This window comes from Aulonocara stuartgranti (genome assembly GCF_965226115.1).
Source record: "Aulonocara stuartgranti genome assembly, chromosome: 20".
Taxonomy (NCBI): domain Eukaryota; kingdom Metazoa; phylum Chordata; class Actinopteri; order Cichliformes; family Cichlidae; genus Aulonocara; species Aulonocara stuartgranti.
This window is the reverse complement of record NC_138956.1, coordinates 37545660-37560820: the sequence shown is the minus strand read 5'-3', so window position 1 is coordinate 37560820 and position 15161 is coordinate 37545660. Positions and strand designations below refer to the sequence as shown.

Below are 15161 nucleotides of genomic sequence, written 5' to 3'. Positions count from 1 at the left end.
CAGTGAGCTTGAACTCTGGGTCAAAGATTCAAGTCGCAGTTATTTGTGTTTCCTGTCACCTTAAATCTTCACTCAAACACAAGTATCTGTGACAGTGTATATATAGATGTATTATAAGAGACAAATATTGTTTGTTTAATATGTTGTCATTACTAAATGTGGCTCAATGCTTACATACATGTGTAAAAGCAAATGTACGAGCTGTGATAACTGTGTCTGATAGAATGAAGAGTAGACTGATATATGAAATATTCCTTTATTGGGTGAGAAAATCAGACCATGTCATAACTGCTGTAAGTCACACAGAATAGATATCAGAGCCTTAAACAGGCTGACGTCTGCTAAATGGGTCAAACTGGGCAGAAAGTCTACAAACACATAACATCCTTATAGAATATGATGTAACACTATAGATCAACTTAGCTCAGAATATATAAAGCATATAAACAGTTACAGCAATATGATGCAACAAACACAGCAGCTACTGATCCAAAATACTCAAAGCTTCATAGAACTGAAACCAACATTTATTTTAGCTCCATTCTGCTGCTGATACAGACTTTAGGTTTCTGAACATTAAACTTGTTGCTGCCTTTCATAGTGTGTAACTTGAAGGCCCTGAGTACTCTGAGTACTTTCTCCCACACTGGAAACACTGGGATGATCACATTATGTGAACATTACCTAATAAGACTGATTCAGCACAGACAGTTATGTTAAACTTTCCTAGCAGTCCTTCACAAACAGGGAACAGTCTGTCTATTCTCTCCATCTGTCAGCTGCTGGCTCTTCCTCCTCCTCTTCCTCACACACTGCTGAGTTTGTCCTGGTGGATCATCAGGGCTGCAAAGCCTCACAGATGATGTGCAGCAGTGGCTCCCTCAGTCTGTCCTCACTCTGGACACTTGCAGTCGTCACACATGGAAATCAAATGTGTGATAAGCTGCAGGATTCAAACACAAGTGTAACTTATAAACACATGTTCATACTTTTATTCCACAATCAGAGAGAATCCTGCTTGTGCCGTGATGTTCAGGACTGCAAACCGAGCAGCATCACTGACTTTCAGCTTGTTGTGTTTGTGGATATATGACGGACTTTAATTATCCATCAAATCACCACATTCTCTGTAGGATTAAGGTCGACTATTGAACGGTGGATATTTTGAAGTAAAGGCTTTAAAACCAAGTTAGCACAAACGTCACTAATGTCACATAACTTTGCCGACATGTGGCCAACAGGAATGTTTTAATGTTCTTCATTATTAAACATTCGCACATAAATAAGTGACGTCATATTCAGTACTTTGACAGTTCACTCTTGGCCGCTCCCTTCTGCCGTATTTTGCGGTAAAATTATCCACACCCACTGCCACGCTATGAATTGTGGGACCACGAAGCGTGCACCGGACCACGCTTGATATTTGGGGAAATCGACGGCGCATTTGGAGTACGCTTCGGATTGGGACAGCCGTCCTCGCGTCGCTGTGACGTAATAGGTCTCAAAATGCGTACTCGAAGCGTGCGGTCGCTGAATTGGGACACAGCCATTGAGTGCCACACACAGTGGAGGACACAAGATGTGTCCCAATTCAGCGACCGCACACTTCGTAGTACTCGCCTCACGTAGCCCGTGAAGTGCGGGTACTACGAAGTGTGCGGTCGCTGGGACACAGCTACAGTCTGATGTTCCAGGTGTAGCCACGCCTCTTTTACACTAATGAAGGACACACCTGTGAGCAGCAATGTTCCCTCTAAGCTGCGCGCGTGCGCAATTGCGCACTGATGGCACGGTCTCTGTGCACAAAAAAAAAATTCTAACCTAAACTGAAATTAAAGTAAATATGTTAACAATTCTGTTCTGCAGTGTGAGTCAGTGACTGGCTGCTCCTGTATGGGATCAGAACGATGCCACCTTATCACATAGTCAAATCAAATCAAATCACTTTTATTGTCACATCACATGTGCAGGCACAGTGGCACAGCACATGCGAGTGAAATTCTTGTGTGCGAGCCCCTCAAGCAACAGAGATGTGCAAACACAACAACACAAACGAAATAATAATAAAAAAAAAAAAAAAAAATAATAATAATAATAATAATAATAATAAAATATATAAAATATACAGAGTTGAATATGTGCAAAACAAGTGGCATTTATATACAGTAGGGAGTGCATAATGTTAAAGTTCCAGTAGTGAAGCTGAGGTGTCTATGACGTGTTCAGCAGTCTGATGGCCTGATGGAAGAAGCTGTCTCTCAGTCTGCTGGTACGGGACCGGATGCTGCAGAACCTCCTTCCTGATGGAAGCAGTCTGAACAGTTTATGGCTGGGGTGACTGGAGTCCTTGATGATCCTCCCCGCTTTCCTCAGGCAGCGCTTCCTGTAGATGTCTTGGAGGGAGGGAAGCTCACCTCCAATTATCCGTTCAGAGCACCGCACTACTCGCTGGAGAGCTTTGCAGTTGTAGGCGGTGCTGTTGCCATACCAGGTGGTGATGCATCCAGTGAGGATGCTCTCAATGGCACAGTGATAGAAGGTCCTGAGGATGCGGGGGCTCATGCCGAATCTTTTCAGTCTCCTGAGAAAGAAGAGGCGCTGCTGCGCCTTCTTCACTGTTTTGTTTGTGTGTACTGACCACGTAAGATCCTCAGCCAGATGTACACCAAGGAACCGGAAGCTGCTCACTCTCTCCACAGCAGCGCCGTTGATGGTGATGGGGGTGTGTACTTCTCTGCACCTAGTCCAGCCAATGATGCGATTCACATTCGTATATACGCAGCTAAGGGTTGACAGGCTATGTGCCGGTGTTTTAGCAAAGCGGCTGATGTGGAGTGAAGCCACGTTAACGACAACGTGTACAACCATTGGAGATGTGAGCAGGACAGACGGAACAACTGACGGACAAAGTGTGGACTTTATAGCAGTTTTTAAATTGTGTTGATCGGCCACGTAAAACCAGAGTTGTGATAAAATATCTGCAATGTTTGATTTTCTTCCTGAATACTGTCGTTGTTTATATTTACTGCGGGAAGAAAACGCTGGAAAGCCTGTGAACAAAAACAAAACACCCCGCCCTTTCCTATTGGTGGAAAAATGTACCATGTCGACCAATCAAAACATGGCATTTAGTTGTTAAGATACTGGAGGAAGTTTTAGGAGTGACGGAGTGTTTTGAGATGTGAGAGATTTGCGACGTTCAGCGCAAATCTTGTGTAGTTAGTGTGTAGTGTAGTCAATAGTTTTGTTGTGTGTGTCAAAACAATGAGGCAAAAATAATTTGTGTGGCATCAGATTTGATGCAGAACAGCTGATTGTTCTGTAAATAGTTTGAAATGTTTGTTTAAAAACGCCTTGGCTGCATTTTTAGGTAAACAGCTGCAAAAAACTTTGTTTGCAAAACTCAGTTACTTTTTTGAAGAAGTAACTATATAATTAACTGCCCAACATTGGTCATTATTTACTGTATTTTGCAGACAGAGTTACAGACTCTCTCCCAGACCACAGACTCATAATACAAGTCAGAGCTTTATTGAAAGAAAGAAAGAAAGTTGTGTTTTCAAAATTGGAGTTCAAGTTATTTTTACTTCCAATAGTGTTAACATGCTACACAGGTCATGAACAAGATTTTTTGTTATTTTCATTGTCAGTGGGCTAAAGCAGTTAATTAAAAGTCGTCTAACATAAATGTAAATGCTGTAATTTGATTATTTTAATAAGCTGTAACTTGCATGGATTGGATGCTGGCGTGACCACAGTGCACACGTCTGCTGTCGCTCACAGTGGTCCAAGGGACGCTCAGGGAGTTGGTGTGCTCGCTCAGACACATGAAACATTAGAAGGAACATTAGAGGGATCTTTGGTGTGCAGTCCTGGTGGATTTTAGCAGCTGTGTGAGAGCAGGGCAAAAATAAATACACTCACCTGCCACTTTGTTAGGTACGCCTCTTCAACTGCCCATGACACAAATGTCTTATCGGCCAATCGTGTGGCAGCAGCTCACACACAGTGAAGACGACCTGCTGAAGTTTAAACTGAGACGATGAAGATTTCGGTGACTGTGCTGTGGTTCTTTGGGCCCTTTAATACCAACAGATTCAGGTGGTGGCCGTTTTTCAGTAAAATCAGTTCATCTCTTCTCTCTTGTGGTCTTTATTTGGCGTTAAGCTCCTAAAATCTCCATGTAAATGTAAGCTAGGCTGTTCTTCCATTATTCAGCTTCCTGTGATAGCAGAGTGAAGGCCTGCTGCTGCAGGAGGTGGGAGTGCACATGTTTCTGTGTCACTACAGGAGGAAAATGATGTTACTATGGTTATCGGGATGTCGATACGTCACTGAGTGACGTAAACCTGACCCGCTGCTCCTATAATATGAGGATGTTTTTGTCGTGAATGATGAATTTATTGAACATAATCCTTTTTATGAATAATGACCTCACCATAGACCATTTTGTTCGGACGTCTCGCTTCCGTCCGCCGTCCTTACGTTTAGGCGTTTCCCTTTACGTATTGACGTCATCGCATCGTTTCTTCCGCTGCCGGCAGAGTGGACGTGAGGAAGAGAAGAAAAAAGCAGAAGAGGAACAAACGTCGAAACGAGCGCAGGTTGTTTTTTTTTATGAGAAACATTTCCCGCTGAGAAGAGTAAAAGCTCCAAGTTCGAGAACCGCGAAAGAAAACCGGCTGCAGGTAGGTTTGAAGCTGGCCGGAGCGGCTGGATAACGGCGGCGCGCTCTGTTAGCTTCAGTGTTAGCATGTAGCTAGAACCGTGCGATCCCGGAGCCTCGGACCGGGCACCCCGGGGCCGAGCTCCAGCTCTGGCAGCTGCCGGTACGGTGACGGTTTAAACCGCTATTAACGGCTCTTATCCGAGGAGGTTTGACTCAATAATGGCCGAGGCTAACGGGAGCTAACCGGGCGGTGCTTCAGGGCGGGGGGGGGGGACCGCCTGCAGGTCCGGGAGGTGACTGACTCAGCCGGCCGGTGTGGGCGCGTTTAGCCGATGACCGAGCTTTCTAATATTAACACAGATAGCGGAGCTCGGCCAGTGTCTTCCCAGGGAGCCGGACGCTGACCCGTTCGGTGCTTGGAGCCGCGGACCTGACGTTGCTGATCACCGCTAATGTTAGCAGCGTGTGGCTAACGGTCACTTCCTCACAGCTCAGGAGCCCGGCCTCATCTGGTCAGCTACAGGGGCCACTGCCCACCTTTAAAACTTTATTTTTGGTCCTCTGAATAAAGAAAACGAAAATCTGAATTTAACAGCAAAGATAAAACCAACTTTTCTTCTTTGAGAAATATGCTAATCTGCATTTACTGGAGATGATATTTGAATAATATTTGAATAAATGTTGGAAGATGGTTTGTTTGTGATAAGGAAAACAAAAAAACCCAACAAATGCGTCACTGTTACTTTCAGACTGACAACTGATGGTTGTTGGCTGGGAAAGATGTCCGTTTATTAACCTTCACGACCTGGTTGGTACCTCACCATACGTGACTCCGCCCACTGTCTGCTCAGCTTCCTGTAAACAGCTGTAAGCATGATGACACTGTTGCTGAATCACACAAGTTTTTGTAGCAACATTCACAGTGATGTCACTAAATGAAATCAGCTGATGGACCTGTCAGTGTTTACTACCTGCCCAGGAGCATTTGCTCTGCTGTAGATTTTCTGCTGGTCATCGATGGCATTCAGCTTCCTCTCCTGAGAGGATCACTATGGTGTGAAGGCTGCTTACAGATGACTCCTACAATAACCACATGTTTTGGCCTTTAAGATGTGACAGCTGACCACATCTGTACATTGTGTAGCACTGACCTCCAGCTGCAGAGGACATACCTGAAACAGGCATCGTCGGGACTGCTGTCTGTTTAGTTTGTGATTTTTGCTGCTGACTCAGAAAACTGCGACTGCTCCTGTAGATAAAATGCTTTGAGTTTTACATTGTGCTCATCTGGGAGGTTTGTATCTGGGTGTGCCTGCAGCCTCGTCCTCAGCGGCAGATTAAATGTTGGCCGAAGGTTGCAGCTCGTTATCTGACGCAGAGCCACAGACGGGCCTGCAAGTACGAGCAAACGCCAAAGAGTCGGTTCAGATCCACATTTCACCCGTTTCCATCACAAAAGGACAGGAAGTCGTGCTTTTTTTGTTTGTCTTGTCTGAAAAACAGAAATTCTGAGTTTACTGTGATCAAACTGCATTTCATGTCCTTTGTTCTGAAATTTGACAAACCAAAACAATTACTTTTCAGCAGATTAATTCAAAAAGTAGTCCAGTGTTTCCACAGAGTAGAGGATTTATCTAATCGGGTCATCCTCATTGACGAGGTCCTGATCGAGCAGGTTTAAAGTGACAGTAACAACCCGACGAGCTGTCGGTGTGATGGCCACCATGTAAGTGTGTGTGTGTGTGTGTGTCTGTGTGGTCAGGTGACCGACGATGGCTGTGAACGTGTACTCGACCTCAGTGACCAGCGACAACTTAAGTCGCCATGACATGCTCGTGTGGATCAACGAGTCTCTACAGATGAACCTCACCAAGATAGAAATGCTGTGCTCAGGTAAGCGAGGACTTTCAGCACTCTTTGTGCCGTTCTCTTAAATCTGCAGCTCGCCAAGGGACCGCCTTCATATTTGACACCTAAACGTATGTCAGGTGATGATCAGATTAGTCTACAAACCCTATTCTGACCCTTTCAGGTCACCGTTGAACAGATTCAGTCACACTAACCTTTCTGTGGCCTCACGCTCTTCTCGTCTCCGTATCCTGAGGCGTTAGCATGTGACTTCTATCACTGTGTGGGTTACATCACACAGCGAACGGGAAAGAGACGATTAAAGCTATTTCTAAAATCAAACGTGCAGTTTGTCAGTTTTGATTTCTTGTGGTGTGTGACGCCGCCGTTGACGCGGTGTTTCCTCTCCGCCTGTAGTCAAAGTGTTTCCTGTGTCCAGGTGCTGCTTACTGCCAGTTCATGGACATGCTGTTTCCCAACTCTGTGCCTTTGAAGAAAGTGAAGTTCGGGGCCAAGCTCGAGCACGAGTACATCCACAACTTCAAGCTTCTGCAGGTGGCCTTCAAAAAGATGGGCGTCGACAAAGTAAGTCAGGCTCATTGATGAGTTTCTGTTGGCGGCGACGCACAATCCTCAGATGTTGAGATCATCCGTTTCACAGATGCAGACAATAATAATAACGTGTTTAAACGTTTCTGTTTGACGACTGTAATCGTGTTCGTACGGATGCAGACCGCACCGCTCTGTCGTGAAGCCGTTTTGCTCGCGGTACATCACGTCGCTGGTTCTTTACCTCGCAGCATGAAGAGAGACGCCTGCTGCTGTGAACTGATGTCATATTAAAACATGAAGGATTACCACCTTCCTGTGGTTTCCTAGTGATGGTCTTTTGTTGTGAAGCAGCCGCAGGAAGCATTGGCGTAACTGGAGCAGGGGTGTGTTCGGCCTGAGCGACGTGAATCACTCTGAGGATTAGCGAGGATTTGGTTTCTGTGGGAAATCCACAGCTAATTACATGCTACGCTGTTCCTGCCACAGTGAAGTCGTTCAGCTGAAGCGAGGACACAAGTCCTGCGTACAGCGTGAACGCAAGGAATTGCGGCTGATCCCGGCTGACCCCCGGCCTCTAAGCGCTGTTCTGCAAAGACGCCACCACTGACGCCACGCCCACTTTCTCGGAACTGAGAGCAAACGAGCGCCCTCCCGATCTCTGAGCTCAGTAAACGCTTACCTGATGACTTTATACTTTCAGTCCGAATGAATAAAGGATGAAGTTCAGGAAGTGATGGTCCCATTAGAGCAGCAGAGGAGTGTGGACATGTTGGCGCGGCTCAGGAAATGTCCCAGCGAGCTTTGAACGTGCACATTTGCTTTGTATTTCTTTTTACTAACGCTGTTTAAAAGCTTTAAAGACAGTGCAAACATAAAGGCAGCGGAGGAGCGCGGCGCTCCCTCGCCAACTGCTGTGATCTGTAACCAAACACCTGTTCTTACAGCAGTGTGTGAATCAGACCGGACTCGCTTTGTGCTCGGCTCGCTGCACATCTTTGAGGGTTGAAAAAAGCTCCTCAAACCTTTGAAAGTCTCTGTTTGACTTTGTCTCTTTTATTCGCATTAGTGGAAGTTTCTTTGTTTCTGGTGCTTCCTGTTCTCTGGTCTTTCTAGCAAACTGAGCTTCATTAATGTCGGCTCAGTTTGTCCTCTGGATCCAAACGTGTTTCTTTCGGGATGATCTCTGAGCTCCTTCCAGAAGGTTTTTAACTCTGTGCGCTTCAGACGTGTGCAGTCCAAAGAGCTGCAGAGACGATCCTGCTGCAGCTCGACGGGCGGAGACGAGAACGTTGAATTCGTGACTCTTCGTGACGAGGCGCTTGTTTGGAACGAGAGGTGGTGGTGAGCTGGTGCAGAAACAAACCTGAGGTCTGATTGTTCTGAACGGTTAATTTCATTCTAGCAAATGACAAAACGGAAAGAATGAACATGTCAGGTGGGGGGACTCGAGGGCCGGCGTTATCAGCTGATGTAAATGGCTAAATAATGTCCACCAGAGGTCTGGTCGTGAACTAATCATCTGATTCAGGTGTGCTGACCCAGGGTGAGATCTAAAACCAGCAGGACACCGGCGCCCGAGGCCTGGAGTTGGACTCCGCTGCTGTAGACGGTTTAACGGGACTCTGTGTCGGTCCAGGGTGGGACTAACATGATGTCCGTCGAACTTTAAATGTCAAAGAGACAAAAGTGATGAAACTTGAGTTTTTATGTAAACCCTGCAGTCAGAGCGCCGCTAACAGCCTGGCGCCATTTCTCCGTCTCTTCCAGATCATTCCGGTGGACAAACTGGTGAAGGGGAAGTTCCAGGATAACTTCGAGTTCGTACAGTGGTTCAAGAAGTTCTTCGACGCCAACTACGACGGAAAGGAGTACGACCCCGTGGAGGCGAGACAGGGGCAGGACGCCATGCCCACGCCCAACCCCGCCACGTCAGCCCTCAACAAACCACCCAAAAAGGCCCTCAATCAAGGTAAGAGCCGACTCGTCTGATTGGTCAGATTTCAGATGGGTGACGGTTACAGACGGGTTTAGAAGTGCTGAAGTTTTGATCGTGTCGCTGACCTTCTAATTTCTCCTCAGCTCCTCAGAGGCCCCCCGTGGCTAAGGTGGCGCCCAAGGTGGCTCCGGTCAGTGCGAAGAAGGCGGGGACGGGAGGAAACGACGAGGAGGTGGCTGAGCTCATCAATGAGGTCAGAGGGCAGACTGTCGCCTCTGTAAGGACGACGGCGAGGCGAGGAGTGCTGATCAGGTGTCTTTATCTTCGTCCACAGATGGAGATGCTGAAATCCACCATCCAGGACATGGAGAAGGAGAGAGACTTTTATTTTGGAAAGCTGAGGAACATCGAGCTGATCTGCCAGGAGAAGGAAGGCGAGGGCGACCCGACGCTGCAGAGGATTGTCGACATCCTCTACGCCACAGACGTGAGTGATTAGCTTTCAATAATTCATGAATCACGTGGCTAAATTACAGAACCGGAGGATCCATTTTTACTCTGCAGCTCAGATATGACACACCAGACATCCCTCACACCTGATTGGCTGAAATGCGCTCCGTGTTCCTCACAGGAAGTGCCATTTGTTGCAGTGTGAACAGCTGCTGTGGATTCTTGCAGAGGCATGCAGCTCACTGTGCCAGCCTCCCACGCTGCTGCTTCATTTACACACATGTATCATTATTGTGTTTATGCAGATTAATGTTGTTTTTTTAAATGCGCTCTTGAACTCGTTGGTGTGGTTTGTGGCTCTCGGCCGCAGGCGATGCCAAAACTTCCAAAAGCTCCTCGGGAAGGATCCTAAACACACGTCGGCACTTTGACTGTAAACACATTTAAAAAGTGCTTCTTCACTGGACACACACACACTTTCATTTGATATAATGCAGCACGGCACATGATTGGTTTGTAGTGCAAACAGGAAGTGACATTTCGTGCTGAGCCTAAAACTGTGTCCCGTCTGCGTTTGTCTCCAGGAGGGCTTCGTCATACCGGACGCTGAGGATCAGGAGGAGTTTTAATATTCAAGACTGCAGCAACGTTTCTCGTAGACGTCCTCGCCCACCAACCCGCCTCCACACCCCGATCAAGCCGAGCCTTTGGTTTTTATATCCAGCGCCGAACCCGGTCTCAGCTTGACCCCCCCCCCTCCCCCCCTCCCCCAAAAGTACCTGCTGGACTTCTCCTTCGTCTCACCTTCGACAAACATCCTTTACCGCGAAGCCTCGGCCCCGCCTCCCCCTGTTACTCCATCTTTCCCAAAACCGGATGGTGCCAACAAACATATCTGGTGTTTGTAACGAACTTTGATTTGAAAACACGGTGATGATGTTCTCTGTGTGTGTGTGTGTCTGTCTGTGTGTGTTTGAAATGAAACGTGGAGATCCTCCTCCGCAGACCCGGCCGACTTCCCAAACTAATCCCGACACATTCCGAGCGAACCCGCTGAGGGTTTGTGCAGGTTTAGTCTGGGACGCGGCGCCGCCGGCTCGTCTGCTGGCCTTCTTCCACCATCTTTATTTGTGCTGAGCTTTTGTAAATTGATGCTCCTGTTCTTCACGCCTCCCACCTCTCTCCACTGGTTGTGTTTTTGTGTTTGGCACGTGTTGTTCACCTTTCTGATCGCAGCCACGTCAGCGCAGAGATTTTTCCCTCACACTGAAAATGTTCCTGGTAGCACATCGGACATGTCAGGCTTCCTAACAAACTGCAGGACGTGTTTGCGTTTGGCAGCCTTCTGATCAACACGACAATGTTTAGTAAAAAAGAACCAAACCAGATTGTTTTGTCTGTTTCCTGCAGCGGCCCTTACACATCACGGAAAACCCAAATGCTGTGCGCTCCAGCCGAAACCCGACTGAGCAGCTGGGGGCAGAGGGTGGGGGTACCTCCACCCTCAGGCTGTGCTGTCACTGACTCCGCCCCTCTGATGCACTCGCTGTAACCCCTCTTTGGTTTGCACAGCAGTCAGCTCGTCTTCAATCTGCGCGCGCGGGTTAAAAGCCTGTCCGGCTCTTTCGGGCTCGCGGCCGATTGGGTCTGTCTGCGGACGCTTCCTGTTAGAGTTCGGCGTGTCCTGCGTCAGGGTTTAAGCGTATTGCTTAGCGTGCTGAAGGAAGCGCGTGGGAATCACTGCGAGTCTGCATACACGTCCCTGCAGCGCTGTCGTGGGTCTGACTGGAGCCCAGTTTCTGAAATGTTCCATCGATGGCCTTAATCTTTCTTTACTGTGTGTGTGTGTGTGTGTGTGTGTGTGTGTGTGTGTGTGTGTGTGTGTGTGTGTGTGTGTGTGTGCGCACTGTTTGTGCGTTTACTGTCAGTCTGGAGGTCGTTGTGGGGAAACGCTCGGCGTCCGTCTTCCATCAAACGCTCCCAAAAGTGTCCGGCTGAGGCTCGGTCCGCTCTCCTGCTTGTTGCCTTCAGCGTCTCCGATCTTTTCGTTTCTCCATCTTTTTCAGAATGTATTTTCTGGAAGAGCGGGCGGAGCCTCGGGGTGGGGTTACCGGCTAGTTTTTTGGTCTGTGCTGCAGCACATGTTGCTTTCGGACCCGAGGAGGAAAACTGAAGTAGTCTCCTAGTTTAAGTTGTAGTCTGGCTTCTGATTAATGCGACTGATGTGAAAGTTCATAAAGGCACAAAAGCAGGTTTGAAAGCTCTGCAGGGATCTCTCTTTCCAGAAGAATGTGAACCACGCAAAAGAAAAGGCACTCGTGATCCGTTTTATGCAGGAACTATTTCCCTCTGCCGTCTCCATCCGCCGGTTACAGCTCTCTCACGGGCGGAGGGACCCGAGTGTGGATTTGGGTTTCTTTCTGGAAAGAGACATTTCTGCATTCTTGAAAAAAATCAAAGAACTTTTTTTTTAAAATTTTTATTTGTTTGCGTTTCTTTTTTTCTAATTTTATTTTTGCGTGTGCCGTTTAGCTCCGTCATAGTGACGAGTGGGCGGAGTTAAAACAGGCGGATCAGAAGCCCTGGCGGCCGGGCAGAGGTGGTGGAGATGGGTGGGGGTGAAGACAATTAAACATTAAACTTTACGTGAACTGTATTTTGGCACGTTTGTCCGAATGAATTTGTTGAAACTTTTGCTGGCGTCACGTTAAAGCTGGTGGCGTGAGGAACTGGAGGCGGAGCTTCCCTAGAGACTGACCCCATTAAGGCCCGCCCCTCCAAACCAGTAAAAACCTTCAGTAAAATTCACACGAAGCTCTGAACTGTTAGGAAAAAAACACGTCGGCGTGGAACTGTGACTTTCTGTCTAAATCTTTTTTTGAGGGGATTAGAGGAGCAGGAAGTGAGCTTGGGTTTGGTCTAAAGAATGCTCGTCTGTGCTCGGAGGTATTTGATGTTGAACCAAAACAACAACAGCATGGCGGCATTGCTGCGTCCACACTTACCGCTGTCTTCAGTAGCATAAACGTCTTCTTCAGCCGCTGACCCTCCGCCATGTTGGGCTCTCAGCAGCACAGAGTTGGTAGAAAAGAGGTAATGGTTCTATTCTTCCACCCCTGTGGTCCCAGTAGCCGATCCAGAGCTGGTACGGAGCATCTTCACCTGGACACAGCTGCTCTGTTCTTGGAGAACCTCTGAGGGCGTTACTTCCTCCGCACTGCCAACATCAGGTGACCAGGTTAACGGCGCTTCTGTCTTTGTGCTGAGAGTTTTTTTCACGTCCGAACGCGGACTGCGGTCTGCTTGAACGATAAGTGTGTCACTGTAAGTGTTAGAAGGACTGTGGTGGTGTTTCATGTCTGACTGGTACAGAACGTGTCTGAGCGAAGGGAAATACTCGCTTTAAAGGTAATGATGCTTGACTGACCTCTGACCTCTCTCCCCTTTTAACGCTCTGTGCCGATAAGCGTGCACGCCGCGGGCCAAGCGCCACCCGAGTCTTCTCTGTCCGGGCTTCTCTCTGTGTTTGTTATACTTCTTTAATAAAGTTTCGTACAGACAATAAAACAGTATTTCCACGCCTGAGTCGGCTGTTTTTCCTCCTTTCCACAGAATCGCGCTCCAACTTGGCGATGACAGGAAAACAATCCTTCAGGTGTTTGTTAAAAACCACTCCCAATCAGAGAGGCAGCAAAGCTGAGAGTATGATGGGTTTTTTTGGTCTGCTGGGTTTTGAGTCTAACATCTGCAGGAGGTCCAGATGTTCTCCTGAAGCAGCGATGGTGTGAGTCACAGCAGGAGCTGAGCTCACTCCTCTGCTCTTCCCAGATGTGCCTCTAAGCTTCCAGCTGCTGATGTGAGCTCTGAGACGACGAGGCTCTTTCTGCTCTGTCAGCAGCTGTCTGTGAGTGGATGATGATGAGCTACAGATATGTTTCAGGTTCGATTCTCAGTTAACGCTGATAATCTTAAAGATCTTGAATCCTTAAAGGCCAAAAATGCACATGTGTTTGTAAAGGTCTCCACAGCCACCACCTGAAGCTGGCCTTGTTTTAACTGCAGGAAAGCTTTGTAGTGTTTATGCACTGGTGTGTGAAGCGCATCTGTGGTGTGACCGTCACGAGAGCGTCCGTGTTCAGGTTGCTGCTGGGGGGTTTCAGGACCAGCCGAGCATCGTTTAAGCCTACCCAGGGGTGGCTGCTGATGGCTTGTGACGGCGTCAGAGGAATACTCTATGAATCCCAGATTTCCGACATCTCAAAGCTAAGACCAAACTGGTTTCCTCACCATGACGATTAGTTCGCTGTCCTCGGACGACATCCGCAGTCACAGATCTCAGTCCAGCAGAGCAGCTTCGGGATGTTCAGGAGATTCTCATTATGGGTGCTGCAGCTGTATGATGTCATGATGATGTCATGTCACCAGAATATATTGTTGAATCTGAGCCAAGAAGTATTAAAGGGGGTCCAGCCCAGTACTACCAAGGTGTACCTAATAAAGTGGCTGGTGAGCCGATTACAGTATAATATCCTGATTTCCTGATAACATTTACATTTACAATAATTGATTACACAGCGGTGGAGAGTAGACTTCATCAAAGTAGATGTCTTTCTGAAAGTGCTGTAACTAAGTTTAAGAATATAATCCACCCACTGTTATCATCTCCAATGCCCTGTACCAACACAGAGCGGAGCAGCTATCTGAACGCTACCCCAACAGAGGTCGATTATCTTGTTAATAATTTCACCTCCTCACTACGTACGACTCTGGATACTGTAGCTCCTGTGAAAACTAAGGTCTCTAATCAGAAGTACCTGACTCCGTGGTATAATTCTCAAACACGTACCCTAAAGCTGATGACTCGTAAGCTGGAGAGGAAATGGCGTGTCACAAATTTAGAGGATCATCATTTAGCCTGGAGAAATAGTTTGCTGCTTTATAAGAAAGCCCTCCACAAAGCCAGAACATCTTACTATTCATCACTGATTGAAGAAAATAAGAACAACCCCAGGTTTCTCTTCAGCTCTGTAGCCAGGCTGACAAACAGTCAGAGCTCTGTCGAGCCACCGCTCATCCTACAGAATAAAAACTGATTAGGAGGAGACTGAGTGATAAATGTATAATTAAAGATTTTTCTCTTTCACGAGGATCAATAACGGGTCATGAGCTTCAGAGACCGCTCTCCTGTCTCAGAGAAATGCTGCCGGATTGACTCAAATACTTAAAAAATAAATAGATAAAAATATGATATGAGGGACTGCTGTAATACACAGCTGTGCCCACAAGGGTGCAGCATTGGACCGTTATCAATAATCTAAGGAAAAATGAAACTAGCCTCAAAACACCACCCTTCCATTCACTTCCGCTTCTGGAATTGCAAAATATATTTGAGTAATTCTAAGGATGAAGCTCTGTCACAGGTAAACTTAAAACGCATGGATTGAACACAAAAAAGTTCTATAAGAGTTGGATTCACCGTGCAACACCATCTGTCCGACTTGACGGTCATTAGAATCACATAAATTCTGTTTTTGGCTTCTAAACTGGATTTCCATTCATCGCTTTACCTATTTCTCATTTTCCCAGCACAATGTAAGTTCAAGACTTTTGCACAGTACCGAGACTGAGCCAAAATTGAATAAACAAAACTTTTACTATCTTAAACCCTGTGTGAGAAGCACTTGAATGCAGCACCAGCCCTGTTTA

The 15161-nt window shown here is 47.1% G+C and overlaps 1 protein-coding gene across 1 annotated transcript; it reads left to right on the top strand.

The window, feature by feature from the left end:
• Window positions 1-4504: 4504 nt before the first annotated feature.
• mapre1b (microtubule-associated protein, RP/EB family, member 1b) lies at window positions 4505-13040 on the top strand. The gene is made up of 7 exons (XM_082518366.1): window positions 4505-4688; window positions 6432-6562; window positions 6957-7102; window positions 8837-9038; window positions 9149-9258; window positions 9340-9492; window positions 10040-13040. The coding sequence occupies exons 2-7, from the start codon at window positions 6442-6444 to the stop codon at window positions 10082-10084; spliced, it is 777 nt and encodes a 258-aa protein (XP_082374492.1). The 5' UTR covers window positions 4505-4688; window positions 6432-6441; the 3' UTR covers window positions 10085-13040.
• Window positions 13041-15161: the final 2121 nt, after the last annotated feature.